The sequence below is a fragment of the Physeter macrocephalus genome, chromosome 1, assembly GCF_002837175.3.
Source record: "Physeter macrocephalus isolate SW-GA chromosome 1, ASM283717v5, whole genome shotgun sequence".
In the NCBI taxonomy this organism is placed as follows: Eukaryota; Metazoa; Chordata; class Mammalia; order Artiodactyla; family Physeteridae; genus Physeter; species Physeter macrocephalus.
The window spans coordinates 126310017-126329862 of NC_041214.2; the positions used below are offsets into that span (position 1 = coordinate 126310017).

At 39.2% G+C, this 19846-nt stretch overlaps 1 protein-coding gene across 1 annotated transcript in view; it reads left to right on the forward strand.

Moving 5' to 3' along the window:
• Positions 1-9111: 9111 nt before the first annotated feature.
• The window catches only part of GBE1 (1,4-alpha-glucan branching enzyme 1), a 305486-nt gene continuing 294751 nt past the window's right edge, over positions 9112-19846 (forward strand). The window contains exon 1 of the mRNA XM_055086124.1: positions 9112-9365. Within this exon, the coding sequence (XP_054942099.1) occupies positions 9220-9365 (146 nt within the window). The 5' untranslated portion in view covers positions 9112-9219. The remainder of the gene's footprint in view (positions 9366-19846) is intronic.

Below are 19846 nucleotides of genomic sequence, written 5' to 3' on the forward strand. Positions count from 1 at the left end.
CCAGTGATGGTCTTGATATTATCATACTGTAATGTCATATCTTCCCAATGATATGCTTTACTACAATCTATACTATAGAATATGAAACTTAGGTTTTGAGAGTGACTTGCCCAAGGTCATATGGCTCATAAATGACAGAGTTTGAGACTAGAATTCAAATATGTTCAAAGTCCAAAATATGAGAAATTATTATTCTCAGGTTAAAACTTTATGTCCTACAGCAGAATATGGTATGACTAGGTTTATGGTTAAAGCACCCAGATTATTTTGCTTTAGTAAATAGGCATTTTATAGTCTTTTGAGCCATCCTTTGCCTGTTTCTTTATTGTCAGTGGGCTCAACCTATGCAACTCCAAAGACATTTCTACCTAAAGAATATGTAACAGGGTAGTATCCTAGTCAACTTCCCTACCCTTTACAATATGTCCTTCAATAACTTGGCATGGTCATCTTACAATGCAATTTGAATAGATCAGCATCTCTGACAAGGCCCTATGTGAATAATTTAGCTTTGACCTTGAACATGTAAAACATAAATTCTAATTATTTTAAAAATGTTCCAAGTCAGTATAATTCCTTTTTTAAAAAAATGAGAATTTGGGAGTATCTAGTATGTACTCATCAGGGTACTTGCAGATAACAAATTTTCTGAGAAGAGTTCTGGTTCTGTCTAGCACAAAGCTTATCAAACTACAAGTGATGAAGGAAAAGTTATTTCCCCCACAATCAGTCATGGATCACTAGTTTCATAAAATAAAATTAAAATCATTTTTTCAGAGAAATAAAAATGATAAAATGTCAAATACAAGCCCACATTTATTATATTTTTCAGATATAAAATTATTCAAATTGACACTGAAGTTTTTAAGCACTTTCAATTCCTGTATTTTTCTTTATGGATTCGTAACAAGCATTTGTTTACTAACATTGATCCAAGGAACACATTGGTTCCTGGTTAGAGAGTTTCTTTAGAAAACCTCAGTTCAGTGTTAGTGTCCACCAGAACATATGTCAGGTTTCATTGACATAATAACACATTTCTTTTTTTTTCCTGAGGGTGTGCTAACCATCCTCAGGTCTTAACACCTTCTTACTTTTGTACTAATCTAGATTATTGCAAAGTTTGTATATGGAACACATCACTCTCCTTTGCTACTGTTTTGCCTTTGAAGAAATATAAATGCTAGCATTTATTGAATGATTATTATATGCTATGTTCTAAATACCTTATATGTATTGAGCCATTTAATCTTCTCAATATGAAAGCAGACACTATTATCATTCCCATTTTACAGAAATGGAAATTAAGGCACAAAGAGATTAACTTGCCATGGTCACACAGCAAGTGAGTGGCAGATAGAGATCTAAACCCAGGCAACCTAGTTCCAAGGTCTGTGTTCATTACAACAATAACATACTGCTATCCATAGGAAAAAACTATCTAGGAAAGGACTTTGTAGTTAATCTAAAATTGGATTCCAAGTATATTATTCAAAATGTTACTCAATACCCATCATTTATAGATTTCTAACTAGGAAAAACAATTCAAACTTCATGGAATTATAAATACCTAATATCTTTCCTTCTTTGTTTTTGCTACTTCTAGGAACCTAAGAACTGAGGTCTGAGCTCAAATGTCATGGATTTTTTCTGTTCTGATTTGTTGTTTTTTGCTTTTGTCAAGTATTGTTTCATTTAACACAAGTATTTTTATTAGCTACCTCAAATCCTATTTTTGAATAGGTGGTATATATATAAGCCAATTATTGTTCTAAAGCAATCCCTCAGCCATGTGAGTTGCAGCTTCCCATCTGCAATCATTGAGAACTCATTTAAACAAAACTGAATAGGTCTATCAGTATCCTAAGGCTGTCAAGACAAATTACCAGAAACTAGGTGAGTTAAAACAACAGAAATTTATTCTCTCACAGTTCTGGAGCCCAGAAGTCTGAAATCAAGGTGTTGGCAAGGTCATATTTCCTCTGAACGCTCTGGGAAGAATCTGTTCTTTGCCTTTTCCACCTTCTGGGGCCTGTTGGTATTCCCTGACTTGTGGCTGTATCACTCGAATCTCTGCCTTCACAGTCACATTGCCTTCTCTTCTCTGTGACTATCTCCTCTGCAGTTCTCTTCTAAGGACACTCTCATTGGATTTAGGACCCATCCAGATTATCCAGGATGATCTCCTCAAGATCCTTAATCTAATTGTATCTGCAAAGACCTTCCCCAAATAAGGTAACATTCACAGGTTCTAAGGATTAGGACATGGGCATATCTTTTGGGGGACCACCATTCAGGCTACTATAATAGGTGATGGGGGTAGGAGATAACTTCCTATAAGCATATTAAAAGAGGCTTTAACCCATGGGCTTTGTGACAAATTTTATATGATAAAAAAGTCCCCGCCCCCACCCTGCTGCCCCATTTTCTGGCTCTCTGCTTGGTTCTGGACTGGCAAGGTTTGCCAGAGACCTGAGTTTCATTTAGGTAAAGTTGACAGATACATTGTTTTAAATTTTTTTGTTTAATTTTTAAATCTTAAAAAAAAAAACTTGCATTTATCCTTCACAGTCACCTTGCTGAAAGGCAGTATAAAATAGTTCTCCTAGACTTTAGAAAGCAGTGTGTTATTATTATTAACTAGTATTCTGAAGAATCGCTGCAATCTTTTCAGAATGACTCCATTACGATAAGCTCAGCTACCTGATTCTTTCTTACAAGATCTTGCACCTGAAAGTTTGCAAAACTTTCAGATAAGAAACAATTGAGAAGTACTGAAAATTTCAGATATAAAATAATCACTAGAGGGCTTTCCTGGTGGCGCAGTGGTTGAGAGTCCGCCTGCCGATGCAGGGGACACGGGTTCGTGCCCCGGTCTGGGAGGATCCCACGTGCTGCGGAGCGACTGGGCCCGTGAGCCATGGCGGCTGGGCCTGCGCGTCCGGAGCCTGTGCTCCGCAACGGGAGAGGCCACAGCAGTGAGAGGCCACTAGAGATAACATTAAGGCATAAAAGATGCCTGTACTTTGAGTGAAATAAAAATGACTGTTTTGCTTGGGTAGGTCTGAGGTAAAGGGAAATTGCTTAAATTCTAACGGAGAGGACCAGATGCTCAGAGGATTTGTCACAAAAATTAGAGCCTTTCACCTTTATATCACTGGTTCTCATACAACTTAGGACAAAAGTAATTGAAAATGATTATCACCTAAAAACAATTAAATACCATCTCTGGAAAAGTTGTTTGCCTCACTCTGGTTTCCAGGTGGTAACAATCACCATCACATTGAACACTCACCACTTGGCCATCTAAGTAGAGAGGTGAGAGGGTGAATGAGTCTGAAGACAGAATGAACTTCTCTTCCTCCAGGGTCCCCTGAGAGGCTTGGCAGGTGGTAGAGGGGACGTTTGGCTGGCCATTGCCTCTGCTGAATTTAATCCAGAAATAAGTGGATGTCAGTTTAGAGACTGGGATACCAATACTTGCCAGCCATTAGATCCACCTTTTCAATGGAGAGTCTTAGTTACAGTCTTATGCAAGATAAACTGTTAAACGACCTTTATGAGGAGTAATTTACACACCATAAAATTCACCTTTTTAAATGTATAATTCAATGATATTTTTATAAATATATAGGATTGTGTAACCATTGCCTTATCAAGTTTTAGAATATTTCAGTGGAGAAATTTCAAGGAATATATATCTAATTAAATTCCATTACTTCAAAGAAGATAATACTTATAGCACTGAGGGGCAGAGGGAGAAAGAGCAAGAGGAAGGAAGACAAATGATAGGATTTTAAAATTTCATTAAATTTTAAAATATGGTATTAATACAACTGTATACTATTTGAGCTGTCATTGTTTAAATTTTCATGTATGAATTGTCTAATATTGTGAATATCTTAATGGATTATATCAAAGTTCTTTACATGATCATAATGCTTTACTATAATGCCTTAAAAATAGTAGGCATTCAAATATTTAATTTGTAAAATAAATAAAACTAACCATCCTCATGTTTCTTCCATGTTTAAGTATTCCATATCCAGAATCAATGAATAAGTTAAATATTAATATGGAGAAATTGGAATGTGTGTTATGGATATAGGGATGGAAAAGCCACACTTTCCTCCTAAAGTAAGTATATTATCCATTAATAATAATAGTAATAATTATAGCTAACACATATAGTGCTTACTATACGATAGACACTATCCTAAGAACTCATTAAATAATTAACTATTCTTATTTAATCCTCATTATACTTTGCAATTAAGAAAATGAAGGTATAGGGGATGGACCTAGAGAGAAGGGAAGTCAGAGAGAGTAAGACAAAAATCATATGATATCACTCATATGTGGAATCTAATTTTAAAAAATGATACAAATGAACTTATTTACAAAACAGAAACAGACTTAACAGATATCGAAAGCAAACTTATGGTTATCAAAGGGGAAATGTGGAGGGGTGAGGGATAAATCGGGAGCTTGGGATGACCACACACACACTACTATATATAAGATAGATAACCAACAAGGACCTACTGTATAGCAGAGGGAACTCTACTCAATATTCTGTTATAATCTATACGAAAAAAGAATCTAAAAAAAAATGAATGTATGTGTATAACTGGATCACTTTGCTGTACACCTGAAACTAACACAACATTGTAAATCAACTATACTCCAATGAAATTTAGAAAAAAAGAGAAAATGAAGGCATAGAGAGGCAAAGTAATTTGCCAAGTTTTGTGGGGGAGCTCTGATGAGAACTCAGGCAGTCTGGATAAGTCCATTCACTGCTCTTATCTAACCACAAACAACTTTCAACCACTTTTTGTCAAACACTTTTCTTAACCTTGCTAAATCAGTATCTAGACCTAACAAAGATCTTTTAATTCCCTTATTGTTTTAGCCACCCTTACTAACTGAATTCCATGGCTAAGTATTATGTGACATGGTCACCAGCACAAGTTTCTCAGCCCTACTAATCTACTATTCTCACGCTGTAAATCTCCAACTCTAGCTTCATTCAAATACTTATTTTTTTGAGCTCACACACCCAGCTTATCAAGCAATGAACAAAAACTAATGGTTGGGCCATGTGGCACTATTTCAGGTATCTGATATCCAGCCTCTGTTGTGCTCTCATCATTATTCAGGAATCCTCTTGTCCTTGACTTGTTTTTTCTCTTATCTCACAGTGGCTAAACATCTTTATTAGCTCAAATTCTGTCACAACTTTCTACCCTTTTCTTTCTCAATAGATGAGAAAAAAATGATCAGCAGTTCCAAATCTTCAGAGATTAAATAGGAAAACTGAAAACTGCCCATTTGGGTTTAACAGCTAGGTGATTTTGGGTGTTTTTGAAAGAGGGGTTTCAATATAGTAGAAACATAAGTGAGCCCACAGTGTGTTAAACAGTAAATGAGATAGTCTCTCAAGCACTTGGCAATGAAGAAAGAGGAGTGTTATGGTCAAGGGAGAGGAAGAGAATTGAGGGCAGGGCTGCCACTCACTTTTGTGATTTAGGAGGAAGTGCCTCCTGTTGGTGGGCACACTCCTAAGGTTTCATAGCTTGAGGAGGGAGAGGCACCTTCATGCAAAGGCAATGGTTCTCATTTGCCCTGTTGGTTGGGCATACCTTATGCAGTGTATGGCCTGTAAAACTGTGATTGCCTTGCATGAGGAAGGGTTTTTGTTTCTACAGTTATGCAGTTTTGTTTGTTTTTTGGTATTCCCTAGAGGCAGTCTGGATGTAGGAACGGGGAAGGCAAATTCAACAACTATAGGTTGAGATTTTGCCGTGTAAGTATGGTAAGGAGACAAGATAGTTAATAACACTGGCAAGTTTCATGGGTAGTGGGATCTAGGATGGGTAGCAAAGGAAAATGTGGCAGACATGATTATCCATCTGCTTTTCCATGTCAATTGAATCACCATTTTATCGAGATGTTGGGCAGCAATGCAGTAAGGGAAGGTGGACCCAATTCAAGCAGTGAATCACAATTAATTTAAACCAAGCATGGTAGTCATATTCCTCCATGTCAGTGGTGTAGGGGTGGGTATGTGACCTAGCTCTAGCCAAAGAGCTATGGAGGAGTTTTCCCTTAGGCAAAGATGCACGGTATAAACATTTTCCTTTCCTTTAAATGTGGCCTTATGAAGAAGTGCCGCTTAGAGCTGTGGCAGCCATTTTATAACAATGAGGAGACAAAATTGAGGTCAAAGCCTACATAATGAGGAAATGAAAGAACCAAGGAACCTGGGTTATCAATGACATTATTAAAGATAAAAGGGTTATTATCACTCTGCTCTTTCTGGAATTTCTCCTTTGTCTTCTCAGAAACCACATTCTCCTTTATCATCACTGCTGGTTTTTATTTAAAGTTACTTACTTTCTACTTCTCTCTCTAGAGTTTGGTCACAGATCTCTGTTTTTCTTTTTTTTCTCCTAGTAATTTTCAACAAGGGATACCTGTTAGTTTTAAAGAGTATATTTCATATTATTTAAAAGTTCTTTTACTTTTAAAGTTCTTTTTTGGTATTTTAAAAACACCTTTACTGAGCTATAATCCACATGCCATGCACCTACTTAAAATGTACAATTCCAATAGTTATGAGTCTAGTCACAGAGCTGTGCAACCATGACCACAATCAATTCTAGAAAATTATCATCACCCCTAAAAGAAACCCTCTCCCCATTAGCAGTCATTCTCTATTTCCTTCAGTCCTGGGAAACCAATACTCTACTTTCTGTCTCTACAGATTTACCTATTCTGTGAGCTTTATGACAACTGGGACTTGTATTATTCATCACTAATCCCCAGTATACCTAGGAAACTGGCTGGCACATGGGATTTCAATAAATACTTTTTCAATAGTGAACAAGGTAGAATGGGTCCCTGCTCTCTTGGAGTTTACATTCTAAAGTGGGAGATCAATAAATAAAAGACAAAAAGATACACAAATTTTGTTAACTGTTGCATAGGAGAGAAGATATTGAGCTATTTAGATAGTGGAATTAGAGGCTTCTTAGAGATCAGTTGACATTTATGGTGAGACCTCAATGAATGCAGGGAAGGAAACAGCTATGGGAAGTGAACTTTCAATAGAGAGAAGGGCAAGTAAAGTCTCAGAGGCTACAAAGTGCTCAGTGAGTTTCAGGAAAGTCAGTGTGACTACAGAATAGTAAAGCCAGAGAATGATAAGCAGTGGAAAGGTAGGCAGGAACCAGATTATGGAAGCCTTGTTAGGGAAGAGTAGGGAGTTTATTTTTAACTCCAGGTGAACCAAGCATGTCACTTAGGTTGTATGATTTATTCCTTGCATAGAGCCTTACTATTCAAACTGTGCTTCCAACCTGCAGAGGCAGCATCACCTCTGAGCTTGTTAAAATTACAGAATATGAGGCACCACTCAGAACTAAAAGTCTGTTCTTTTAACAAGATCCCTAGGTGATTCACATGCACATTAAAGCTTGAGAAACACTAGAGAATGGATTGGAGGTGAGAAAGAGAAAGGGGAAACCCTTAGATATGTTAGTCCAAATGAGAGAGGAAGGCTACCTGCATAAGAACGACAGCAGAAAGGATGAGAAGACTGACTTAGGGTATGTCTTGGAGACACTTGGTTTAGGACTCTTAACCAGCTAAACACAGATTTCAATAGGCAGGATTTATGAGAAAGTTTAGGATTGGAGATACAGGTCTGTGGGTCTATTGGGTATCCTGCTTCTGAGTTTCAACTGTTGTTTCATAATTTACAAATGTTTGCATGTTGTCATCTTTATGGGAAATAAGACATGCCTTTCTGAACGTTTTCCAACTCCTCCACTCTTTCACTTTGAGGCCCTCTGTTCCTAGATATCTTTCATCAAGTCCTTATTAACTCCTTCACAAAAAATGTTTTGAACATTTTAAAATTCAAGGTCCATGGCTGATCAACACGTCCTTCTCCACAGCCCCTTGGATTGTCCACACCTGTAACTTAACTGGGACAGATATACTCCAAGCCTCTCCAGTTTCTAAGTACAAAGTAGCTTGGAAACTCCTGGGTTGGTGGGTCCAACTGTCTCGGTGCACAATTCTGTACTCTTAAAAGAGGATCTGTGAACTAGAAACCCGTCATTTAATCGGAAAGAATATAAGTAAGTTCCAAGTGGGGTAGACTACCTAGCGACCCCCATTCTTAGGCCAAGATGAAGCGATTTCTTGCCTTATCACTTCGTTAGTAAGTGGCACAGCTGAATTCTAATGCTCTTCCCTGTACCGTTTGTCTCATTAAGAATAGTTTAGGGCTTCCCTGGTGGCGCAGTGGTTGAGAGTCCGCCTGCCGATGCACGGGACACGGGTTCGTGCCCCAGTCCGGGAAGATCCCATATGATGCGGAGCAGCTAAGCCCGTGAGCCACGGCCGCTGAGCCTGCGCGTCCGGGGCGGGGCCTGTGCTCCGTAACGGGAGGGGCCATAGCAGTGAGGCCCGCGTACAGCAAAAAAAAAAAAAAAAAAAAGAATAGTTTGTTGAAAAGGTTTGTTTACAGCAATTATTTTAAAAGGCAAAAGGGCCTTTTTCTTTCTTTCTTTCTTTTTGAGGTTATGGGGAATGGTAAAAGTTTTCATAATTCCAATTCTCAGTCGTTGGTAACCCAGAGAATAATATCAGAACACCAGAGTATCTCTGGGACGATTACAGGATTCTCTCAGAACTTAGAGAAGAAAAGTCCCTTCCAAGAAAACCACATATCCCTTTAAAGGGCACGCCGCCCTTCAGTGAGACTTGTTCAAAGAAAGAAAAGCTGGGGGGATGGGGAGTGGCACGGCGGTTCTCCGCAGCCAAGAATGGGTCAGGGTAAGAGAGGTCAAGGCTGAGCGAGGTCCGCTCGGGACCGCCTCCTGGGGTGGCCTGGGCACCGGGGCTGAGACGCGGGGGAAGGAAGGGGCAGGCCTCCGCGACATCCCCGTGCGAGCCGCGTGAGTAGGCGGAGAGGCCTGGGCGCCTCCTCCCCTCTCGGGACGTGCGTCCGGGGATCACTCCGGGTCCTGCTCCTCCCTGCCGGCGGGGGGGAGAAGGGGAACAGGCGGCCGTCCTCTCCGGCTATAAAGGGAACTGGGCCTCCCGCGGCTTGCCTCGGCTCGCCTGGGCGTCCTCCCGGATAGAGCTCCCGCTCCCGCTCCACTCGACCCTCTCGGGGCTCGGCTACTCGGGCTGCGGCGGAAGATGGCGGCGGGCCACCCGGCTCGGGAGGCTCGGTCCGAATGCTCTGAGGAGGCGCTGGCCGCTGCCGTAGCGGACGTGCCCGAACTAGCCCGACTTCTAGAGATAGACCCGTACCTGAAGCCCTTCGCTCCGGACTTCCAGCGCAGGTACAGCCCCACCTTGGTGCTGTCCCCCGACTCCCCCCCGCCCCCCCACTGCCCCCCCCACCCCACTCCACAGAACCCAGCAGCCCGCCTTCCAGCCGCGACCTTGCGGCTGGGGCCGCCCGTTGGCTCTCGGACGTGCGGGCCCCGCCCCTCGCCGGCTCCACCCCCGCCGGCCCCGCCCCCAACCTTGGTGGGTAGCAACTTCCGGGCTTGGGCGACGAGTTGAGTCCGGTAATTGGGTTCAATGGCTTTCGGAGTTGAGGGTTGACAAGTCTTGCCGCCGGACTAGAGGCAGAAGGGCTGAATAAACTTTCCTCATCCTTCTCCCCTCCCTTCGAATCGGCAGTTTTGCGCCATTGGGTGTGTGCTTTGGCTGCCAGCACCCGTTTCCTCAGGTGCTGATGCGGAGTTAGGCAACTGCACTGCAGGTTTTCTGACCCTTCCATGGACCAGAGTGGTCCTGTGAATTAGCGTGTGCATAACACCCGGCCTGTGTAATTGAGCTTTTAAAACCTTCTCGCTTATTTTATAGCAAATACTGTGGATAGGATTCTTTCAGGCAGCTTTTCATTCCTTGTTAATATTCTCCCCCTCAGAGAAGATTAAGCTTATCTTGGTCTTTGTTTTTTACCCCTTGGGCCATAATTGATGAGTACTAACCCGTGTTTGGCATTGCCATCCTGAAGCTGGAGCAAGGCGAGGAAAGCCAGACTTCTAGAGGCCCACTTAGTATGCTTTACTTTTAGCTTGTCTCCCATCATGCTGAAGTTGCTAGGATAATAATTCCAGTAGTCAGCTGAACTTAAAAGGTATAATTTTTAAGACTAAAATAGTTGTTACGCTAGTTATAGTAGTTATATTTGTGAGATAAGCACATTGCGATTTAATGGTTTCTGCCCTTTTAGCAGAGCCACTTGAAAATTACCATGGCAACAGAATACCTAGTCACAGTTTCAAGTAATAGAAAACTTCTAGTAGTTACTTGGCAAGAAGCAGCATTGGGGGTAATGAAACACGGTTGATTTGGAGTTTGGGAAAATAAAAGTCTTAGGTTCGTGACCTGGCATTGTCACTTATTACTTGTACTCAATTCAGCAACTGTTTATTAAGCGTCCTTTAGGAACAAAAAGTAAGGGACACAAAGTTGAATACAACTCTTCATTCCAGAGCTTGTATATCCTAATGCATGGGCCCTCCTCAAAGGAGTCACCTTGAGCTGTTGCTAAATTAATCAGATGTTGGGCCTTTATATAAGCCATTCGGGGAGCAGCCTTGTGAAATTGCCTTCAGTGTTTACAATACGTGCTTTCAAAGAAATTTAGTGTATAATCTTCATTGTTCAGGATTGGATTTGATTTAGAAATAGTAAAAAATTTTAGAGCAAAAGATGGTGGTCCGACTCTTGATGACACTAATTTACTTGGATGCTTTGTAAAATGACACATAAGACATTTCTAAAAGCAGAGCTGTGGAAATGTTTTGTCTCTGTTTCTCCCCTCTCTGTTTTAAAAAAAATGATTACAGGTAGACAAACCTCCCTTGTTAAGTGTTTGTTTCATGTAATTCACTTCAGCTCCATTGGGATTGAAGCAGTTTTGATCCTCTTTCATGGTTTGTCAGAACTAATGAGAGGCACAAAGGCCAGAATAAAGAAGTGGGAGCACTCCAGTGTTCTTGATGAAAACGCTGGTCCAGTGGGTCCTTGTGCCTCACTCTGACCTGGATTCTACTTCTGGCCTTGGTTCTGAGTAATTGCCATTTTCCAGCACACATGTTCCCTTTAGGCATATCAAATAGTAATTTGGCATTTGGCAGCAGTAACTTTTACTGTTAGCATTTGAAGAATAAAAGAATTTCTCCTTCGTTAACTGTGGTCCTGATTACTTTTCCTATTTTCCGTTTATTTCTAATAACCCACTTAGGCAGTGTGTCTTTGGCCTAACACAGATATACAACCAGTCAAACATAGATGCAAAGTATGCTTACTAAGGAGTGAAGAAAATTTAGGGTACAAATAATAACAGTATAATGGTGATAGGGGAGGCGGTTTCTCATTGATGGACTGTCTTATTCTTTCTCAAACACCATGTCTTCATTAGAAATTCCATTATGTACCTTTGTTCTTGTTTACCTTTTCTGTAACTGTAGGAATGTTGAATCAAGCATGCGGGTTAGTGAATTACTCCGTGCCATAAAATAAAAATTAGACATTAGCGTGGGTGACAGGCCCTGTGATGTCTCATTGATTACCTCCTAAGATAGGATTTTCCTCTTGGCTTTCCTGCTTTTTTCACCTGTTATTTGTGCTGCAATTAGTTGCTGTATCATAATTCCAACATCGTAGTGTTTTAAAACAACGTTATTTGTCCCCATGCTACATGTCAGCGTGAGTCAGGCTCTCCTCATGGCAATCATTCAAGGATCTAGGCTGATGAAGTCTTCATTTTGAAACATGCTTCTACAGTGGCAGGGGCAAGGAACAGAGAACATTTTGAACTAGGCACTATTTCTTACAGCTTTTGCCTAGCAATCAGCCACTTCTGCTGATACACATATTGGCCAGTGTAAGTCAAATGTGACTTATCAACCACGTGGGTGGAACAGAAAACTGACATTTGTGAACAGGAGGATGAACAACACAGTTACAGTAACACTTGTCTATACCCTCTGTTAATATAGTAACTTTTACATATGTGATAGTATTTAACCCTAATAACAAAACTACAAGGTAGGAAGGGTGGGTATTTTTGTTTTTACTGTTTTACAGATGAAGAACCCGAGATTCGGTTGTGATGAGTTGTTCACATGGCTTGCTGCAGCTGGGATTAATCTTTCTTTAATAAAACTGTTTCAAGTTTTATTAAAGTTCACAAAAGTTGACTTAAGTTCACAAAAAATGACTTCTTGGTAATTTAGTGAATACCTCTTTCTCTTTATTTCTAGCATTGGACATTTTGGACCACTTATTAGATCCTTGAAGCCATGATGTGTACTCTTGCTTTTCTTCCATTATCTCTGATGGTTTCTCCTCAGCCTCTTTCAGATCATTAATATAAGAGATTCTCAGTGCTCTTCCCTAGGTTCCTTTATGTATTTCTGTTTTATACACATACTTTCCCTAAGTATTCTCATCCATCCCATGAATTCCATCTATGTACTGAGGCCGCCCACATCTATCTTCACCCTAAATCTCCCCTGGTCTTAGGTTCCTGGTCTTGTTTATAAATATCTGCATTTTGATATACTGTAAGTATAAAACTCAATGTGTATAAAACTGAACTTAGGGTTTTTCATCCCAAGCCTGATTGTCCTTTTATACCTTATCTCAGTGTGTGTTATCCTCCTCTACCAACTACTCAAGCCTAAAACTCAAGACTTATCCTTAATTACTCCTCTCCCCTTCTTTTTCTCTCTAAGTCTAGTCAGTAGTAGCTCCTAACTACTTTTTAAGTATATGTCACACTGTATTCCTACTGCTTTCCTCCTACTCAAGTTGCTAGCATCTCTAGCCTGGTTTATAAAAACAGCCTCACAGTTGTTCTCCCTTTTCAAATCTTCTCAACAATTCCATGGCTTTTAAGGTACAGTGTAGTCTCTTTCTCATGACCTACAAAACTCTGTATTATCTGGTTCCTGTCTACCTTTTTAGCCTTATCTTTGGATCCTCCTTCTCACTCTGTACCACCTAATCAGAAGGGGGCTAAGTGTAAAGAGGTAGCTAGGATGTCTGGGGGCTATTCTATAAGGGGCACTAAAATATCACTAGAATAAATTGGAAACACGATACCTGTTTTACACATGTAGTCCTTTCTTAAATATTGAAGATTTTCATTTTTTTATTTTGTGTAGGCTTGTGAGAAATAAGGAGTCTGGAAGAATCACTGAGTAAAAGGCAGGAGAGGTCAAGAACTAGAAACATTTTCTGATCTTTATCAGAAGAATGATGCTTTTGGCTTAGTAGAAATGAAGTAAAAAGGGAACCCATTTCTATATTTAATTCTTATTAATAGAAATAAGTTTTCTCTGCCCCATAAAATAGATCTTTACCATATGTTTAAAGAAGATCAATTTGAAGTGTGCCAGAATATTATCCAGTCTTGGATGCCACCTGTTTTGGTCTAGCCATGGGTCCAGCTATGGCTTTTGTACATGTTATTTCTTCTGCTTGATGCATACTTTGCTTCTGTCTTGTTAGTGCCTGTACGTACTTCAGGACACAGCCTAGAGATATATTAAATGCCTTCCCTGACTTCTTCCCATCCTCAAACCTTCTTCGCATGTCTTACCTACCACCTTGAAAACCTGTATTGTAAGGGTGATCATCCACTGTAATGTAGTTGTCTTTCTGCTCTTTTGTATCTCCCACTAGGTTATTTGCTCCTATGGGTAGGCACATTGTCTATATTGTTTGCTCACTGTTATATTCTCAGTCTGTAAAACTGTACCTGGCCTACAGGAAACGGTATAGTGTTTGAATGAACAGATGACTGAATGAATGTCTTTTGACTTTTGTTTTTCTCTTTTTCTATACCAGTAAGTCTCAGGTAAGCTCACCTTAAGCTAAAAATGTTAGGGATACTAGGGTGGACAGAAGGAGAAGAAGTAGTTGTCAGGAGTTATGTGTGGCAGTCTCGGGTAGGGGAATGTATGTTCAGGGAAAAAGCTAAAAATAACCAGAGAAAATAAAGAAATTTGTTATTAATTAAATATTTCCATATTCCACGGAGACTAAGGGTTTAATCACTGAAGGAATATTCAGTTTGAAGAGAGCCTCAGGTCAAATTGCATGCTCAAGAATAGGAAGAGAGGGCTTCCCTGGTGGCGCAGTGGTTGAGAGTCCGCCTCCCGATGCAGGGGACACGGGTTCGTGCCCCGGTCCGGGAAGATCCCACATGCCGCGGAGCGGCTGGGCCCGTGAGCCATGGCCGCTGAGCCTGCGCGTCCGGAGCCTGTGCACCGCAAAGGGAGAGGCCACAACAGTGAGAGGCCCGCGTACCGCAAAAAAAAAAAAAAAAAAAAAAAAAGATTAGGAAGAGAGGTTTTTGTGAGCTCAAGTGTGTTAAGTATCACAATTACAGTGAACATCTCTATTTTGTTAGAAATGAAAATAGCTTTTACACTGCTATCTAATCAGAACTAGAATGTAGTTTAGATTTCATGTAATAGCAACCACACCAAAAACTGATTCTCGTGGTGCAGAAATTTTATATTGTAGCTGAATGGTGCACTTTTCTCTCAGTGCCTGGCCAAGTTGTAGGCTCTGAAGAAAGTCAAATGTCAGTGATTCGAGAAGGCAAGAATACAAAAATTATAAGTCATACCTGGCCTGCTCTTCTTCACTAGTAGTAGATTCCTTTGCGCCTTGCAGCTGAGGTCTGTACTAACTCCAGAGGTCACTCCTGAATTCTTTACAGTGATGGGCAAGAGGCTGTGACCTCTTCTCATTTTCAAAGTGCCTTAAAATGACTCCATGGAGCATTTGGTTTAGTTTAGGCTCTGGCGCCTGCTGCACCATCTCCTGAGAAATGACTGTGTGTGGTAACTTCTTAGAGGATTCAGTTCAGCTCCCACCAGGCTGGCCCTAGTTAGTCAATGAGCTGATAACACAGACCCTGTGAAATGTGCTATCGTTTTAGATTGATAAGCATATCATGCTGCTGCTGTATAAAAGCGTGTGTAAAACTTCAATTATACATTTATAGATATTAAAGGAAAATATGAAAGGGTTTTCAGTGGAGAGAATTGCTGCTCTCAGCTACCTTTCATTCTAAAGTAACTTTATTGTTTTACAGAAGAGTAGATTCTCTTCATGTAGTGATGTCCACTCATCAGTAGATGCTCACTACTGTTTAGAATCCAGGTTTTGTTTTGTTTTTTTTGTTTTTTTTTGTGCTTAAGATCCAAGAGCAGCCCCTGTTCTGTTTTGTGTTTAGGGTAGCAAGAACCTAGTACATCAACAGAAGGCAAAATTCCACATCAAACACACGTTGTTATACAGTCTACATTCATTAATTTATTATACAATTGATATTAAGTTATGGTGACTTACCTGGTTGATTTTTGATGTTTAAAAGACCATAATAGCTGAGATCCTAAATTTAGCTTCTTCACATGTGAAATGGAATAAAAATAAACATATGGCTGAGTGTCCATGTTGCAAAGCACAAGAGCAAGATGAAGCTTGAATTTTAGCTGTCGTAAATGCTAAACAGCTTCGAATTTGAGGGCAACTTAGTCAACCTCTGTGAACCTCAGTGTCTTTTTTTTGAAAAATATGGATTGGACCCACCTTATAGGGGTTTCTTGAGGATGAGGAATATATGTAAAGATATCGCTTCTTTAATCCTGTATCCTGAAATCAACCATCAGATAAATAACCTGACTGGAAATTCCCCACAACTCTTCATTTTGCTGCTTAACAGCATCTTTACTTTAAGGGGTTCCTTCTCTTTCCTAGTAGTGCATTTGTGTGAATGAGGTGAGGAGGTGGTAATTTTAATCATAATCTAATGGAGAAAGAAAAGAATATGTTTAAATTTTGATCCTTAATTTGGAGAGGAAATGATAAGGCAGTTGCCAGTTTACTACAAGCTGAGGCAAGATGAATTCTGGGATGTAATGAGCACAAAGCTCCCTTTATTGAGAGAGGTAAATGCTACCCTGCAGAAACTCCAAATCACTCTTCTCTTGATCTTCCGTTTCTGTCTTTTCTCTTCTTTCATCTGACTGCTAAGTGTTCATATTCTTGTACATCAAACAGCTGCAGGGATTTTCTTCCCCTGAACTCTGGATGCTTGGAGGAATGGTCATACCGAGTTTACTAATAGCAGGAATGACTTTGAAAATACGAAGAAAAAATACATAATAGCAGCTTAAAAGTTTGCAAATGAAAGAATTATCTAGTGGAGTCTGAACTTATGATCTATTAATAAGAAAAAAAATTTAAATCCCATGTCTTGTCTTGTCTTTTTTATCCTCTCTTTTTTTATTTGATGATTTCAGTTCTTTTCAGTATGTTTGAATTTGCAATGAGATACATAAAACAAAGGAATGGAATACTCATGTGTATTTTAGTAGATCCACTGAAGGATAAATTACAATTAGACAGTTTCTGGGTATATGCCCTAGGTCTGTAATCTAAAATGTGATAATCAGAAACCAAGTCTGCAAATATATTTCTTGTATAGATAACCTTGAAGTTTTCCAAATATTTAGCAGTGAGAAATATTTCTTTTACTAATAAAATCATATGTTACTCAATATCATCAGTATAATTTATTTTTATTTTCATAAATGATAAGCAAGTAGCCACAGGTTGTATTTAATTATGAATAGCTGCATAACACAGCTACATTCTTTATTACTGAATGTGATAAAATCATTTACGCATTTAGGTGTACGTAACAGAAACCGAACATACCCTCAAAGAACAGAAAATCACGCAAACTGTTGAGTTATGGAAATAGAGGTTTGTATTTCTCACAAAGAAAGTGGGGGTAAGTGGTTTGGGCCTTAGCATTGACTCATCATTTATCTTTTGGTTCTACTATCCTTAACATATGGTCTTGATTCTAATGTTTAGAAGATGGCTGGGCATATCTAGGGCCCATATCTGTCTTCCTAGCAGGAGTACAAGCTAACTCACTATGTCCATTTTAGCCAAGCATAAATTAGTTTACCTGTAAACCCCATTTCATTCTTTCAGTTTACAAATTATTCATCAGAGCTGTCCCATGGCATGGCCATCCTTAGCTGAAAGTGAGCCTGCATAATCAAGGCTTTCAGTTGTACGCATATCTTCCTGAGAAATGCCTTTTTGTCTCATCTGTCACAACTTGCCTGGGCTCTTTCCTTTGCACCAATGAGGAGACAATGTCTGGATAAAAATAAAAAGTCCCAGTGATACCATGTTGTAGTTCCCCAATATCATATCTGTGTACAAATCTTTCTGAGCAGAATCCAGGCATTTCCACTTCTGAGAGAAGTCTTCAGCTACATCCCTCAGTATCACCAGACTCTGGGGCATGGCTTTCACTTTGCTCTACCTTGTATTTCTGGATTTCTGTATTTCTCTGGATTCTTTTCTTGGGACAAATACAGACACTTTTGCTTGCTCTAGTCCAAAATGAGCCTGTCTGGTTTCGCTTCAGTCCCCTGGCCCAATGATTTGGGGAGCACCGCTGTCTTCTCTTTTTAATTTCATAGGTATTTTACTCTTAAAAATAGGATGTTTTCAGAGGAAATGAGTTTGTCAGTTACTACTAATTTTTTCATGTTCTCTTGGGCTCATTCAAAAATGATCTGCTTTATTTTTAAGTTATTTGGAGAATATTGTATTTGTGGGGTGAGAAAGAAGAAAAGAACTAAAATAAAGATGACAGTTGATGCTCAGGCTTTAAAACATGAATAGTCTTTTGTTACCTAACTACATGCAAGTTTATGGGCTTTCACATTATACTTTTCTATTCTTTTAAAAGATTAAGATGTGTAAGCTTTGTTCTTCAGAACATACCTGCTACAGACTTACCATATAAATATAAGATTTTATCATCACAGAGAAGCCCAGTATTTCATCTTTGACAGTAAACCAAAGAACAATTTGTGGAAGAATGGGATTCCTCTTTTTTTCCTCTTTGGACTGTAAAGACAACATAATGATTCTTCTTTGATGTCAGAATAGATCAGTAATGTGTGTGGGGTCATATTAGTTTCTTTTTGTCCTAAGAGGTTATAGGTCTATTATCCATGATCATTTTAGGCTACTGTTTGGAGGACATGAGTAACTAATGTGTGAGTTACCATTGCTTTTTCATTGTTTTACAGTCTTTTCTCAAGAGGATTGGTTATTATTCCAGGATTCTAGAGATTCACAAACAAATTCATATTCGTCATTTCCAAGCATTTTTTCCCCCTCCAGTTCTCATTTTTCAGCATTAACAGTCTCTCATATTTTTGTTCGCTTATTTGTGCATTTTTTTGTTTACATGTGGGAGTCTTCCATCCTCTTGACCATTTCAGTTGGCAGTACTCTTTTGGTTGTGCAAGTTGTGCTTGCTAGTGAAGCATAGCAGCGTAGTGAAGTGAATGGGTCTCTTTTTGTTCAGTTCCCTAAAATGCCTTTTATTGAAAACTATCTGCTATCCATGCAGGATTAGGGAAACCTCTACTCACAAATTCAACACATAAGCAGGAAATACAGAGAAACAAGAGTGTTATCAAAACTGAAGTTTGGTTGTAGCAGGTTTACGGTACCTTTAGAGGACATTAAAAAATATAGTGAATTTAGAGAATTGCAAATTGTGTTAGACTATATTTAAAAAATTATTCTGAAATAATTATAAACCACAGGAAGTTACAAAAATAGTACAGAGAAGGCCCCTGTACTATTAGCCAAGCTTATCCCAGTGGTAGTATCTTGCTTAACTGTATGGCAGTTTCAAAACCAGGAAATTGACATTGATACACTCTGCAGACCTTATTCAGTTTTCAACAGTCTTTGCATGCACATCTTTGCAGTTTTATCACAAGTATATGTTAATGTCACTGCCACTACAGTGAAGATACAGAACCATTCCATCACCACAAAGGAATTCTGCATTCCTTTATACTTATACTATTCCCACTCCCTCTATCCCTAAACTCTGGGAATTACTGATCTGTTTTACATTTCTATAATATTTTTATTTTTTGAATGTTATATAAATTAAATCAGAGAATATGTAATCTTTGAAGATTGGCTTTAAAAAAATTTTTTTCTTGGGGTATAGTTGATTTACAATGTGGTGTTAGTTTCAAGTGTACAGCAAAGTGAATCTCTTATACATATATATATATATATCCACTCTGTTTTAGATTCTTCCCCATATAGGCCATTGCAGAGTACTGAGTAGAGTTCCACGTGCTATACAGTAGGTCCTTATTAGTTACCTGTTTTATATATAGTAGTGTGTTTGTGTCAATCCCAATCTCCCAATTTATCCCTCTCCCCCTTAACACACACACCCCGCCCCCACAACCCAGTAACCATAAGTTTATTTTCTACATCTGTCACTCTATTGCTGTTCTGTAGATAAGTTCATGTGTACCCTTTTATAAGATTCCACATATAAGTGATATCATGTGATATCTGTCTTTCGCTTTCTGACTTACTTCATGTAGTATGATAATCTCTAGGTCCATCCATGTTGCTGCAAATGACATTATTTCGTGGTTTGCTATGGCTTAGTAATATTGCATATAAGTGATATCATGTGATATCTGTCTTTTGCTTTCTGACTTCATGTAGTATGATCATCTCTAGGTTCATCCATGTTGCTGCAAATGACATTATTTCGTTCTTTTTTATGGCTTAGTAATATTGCATTGTATATATGTACCACATGTTCTTGCTGTGATTTATGTCATAGAGTGTTCTGCCTATGTTTTCCTCTAAGAATTTGATAGTTTCTGGCCTTACATTTAGGTCTTTAATCCATTTTGAG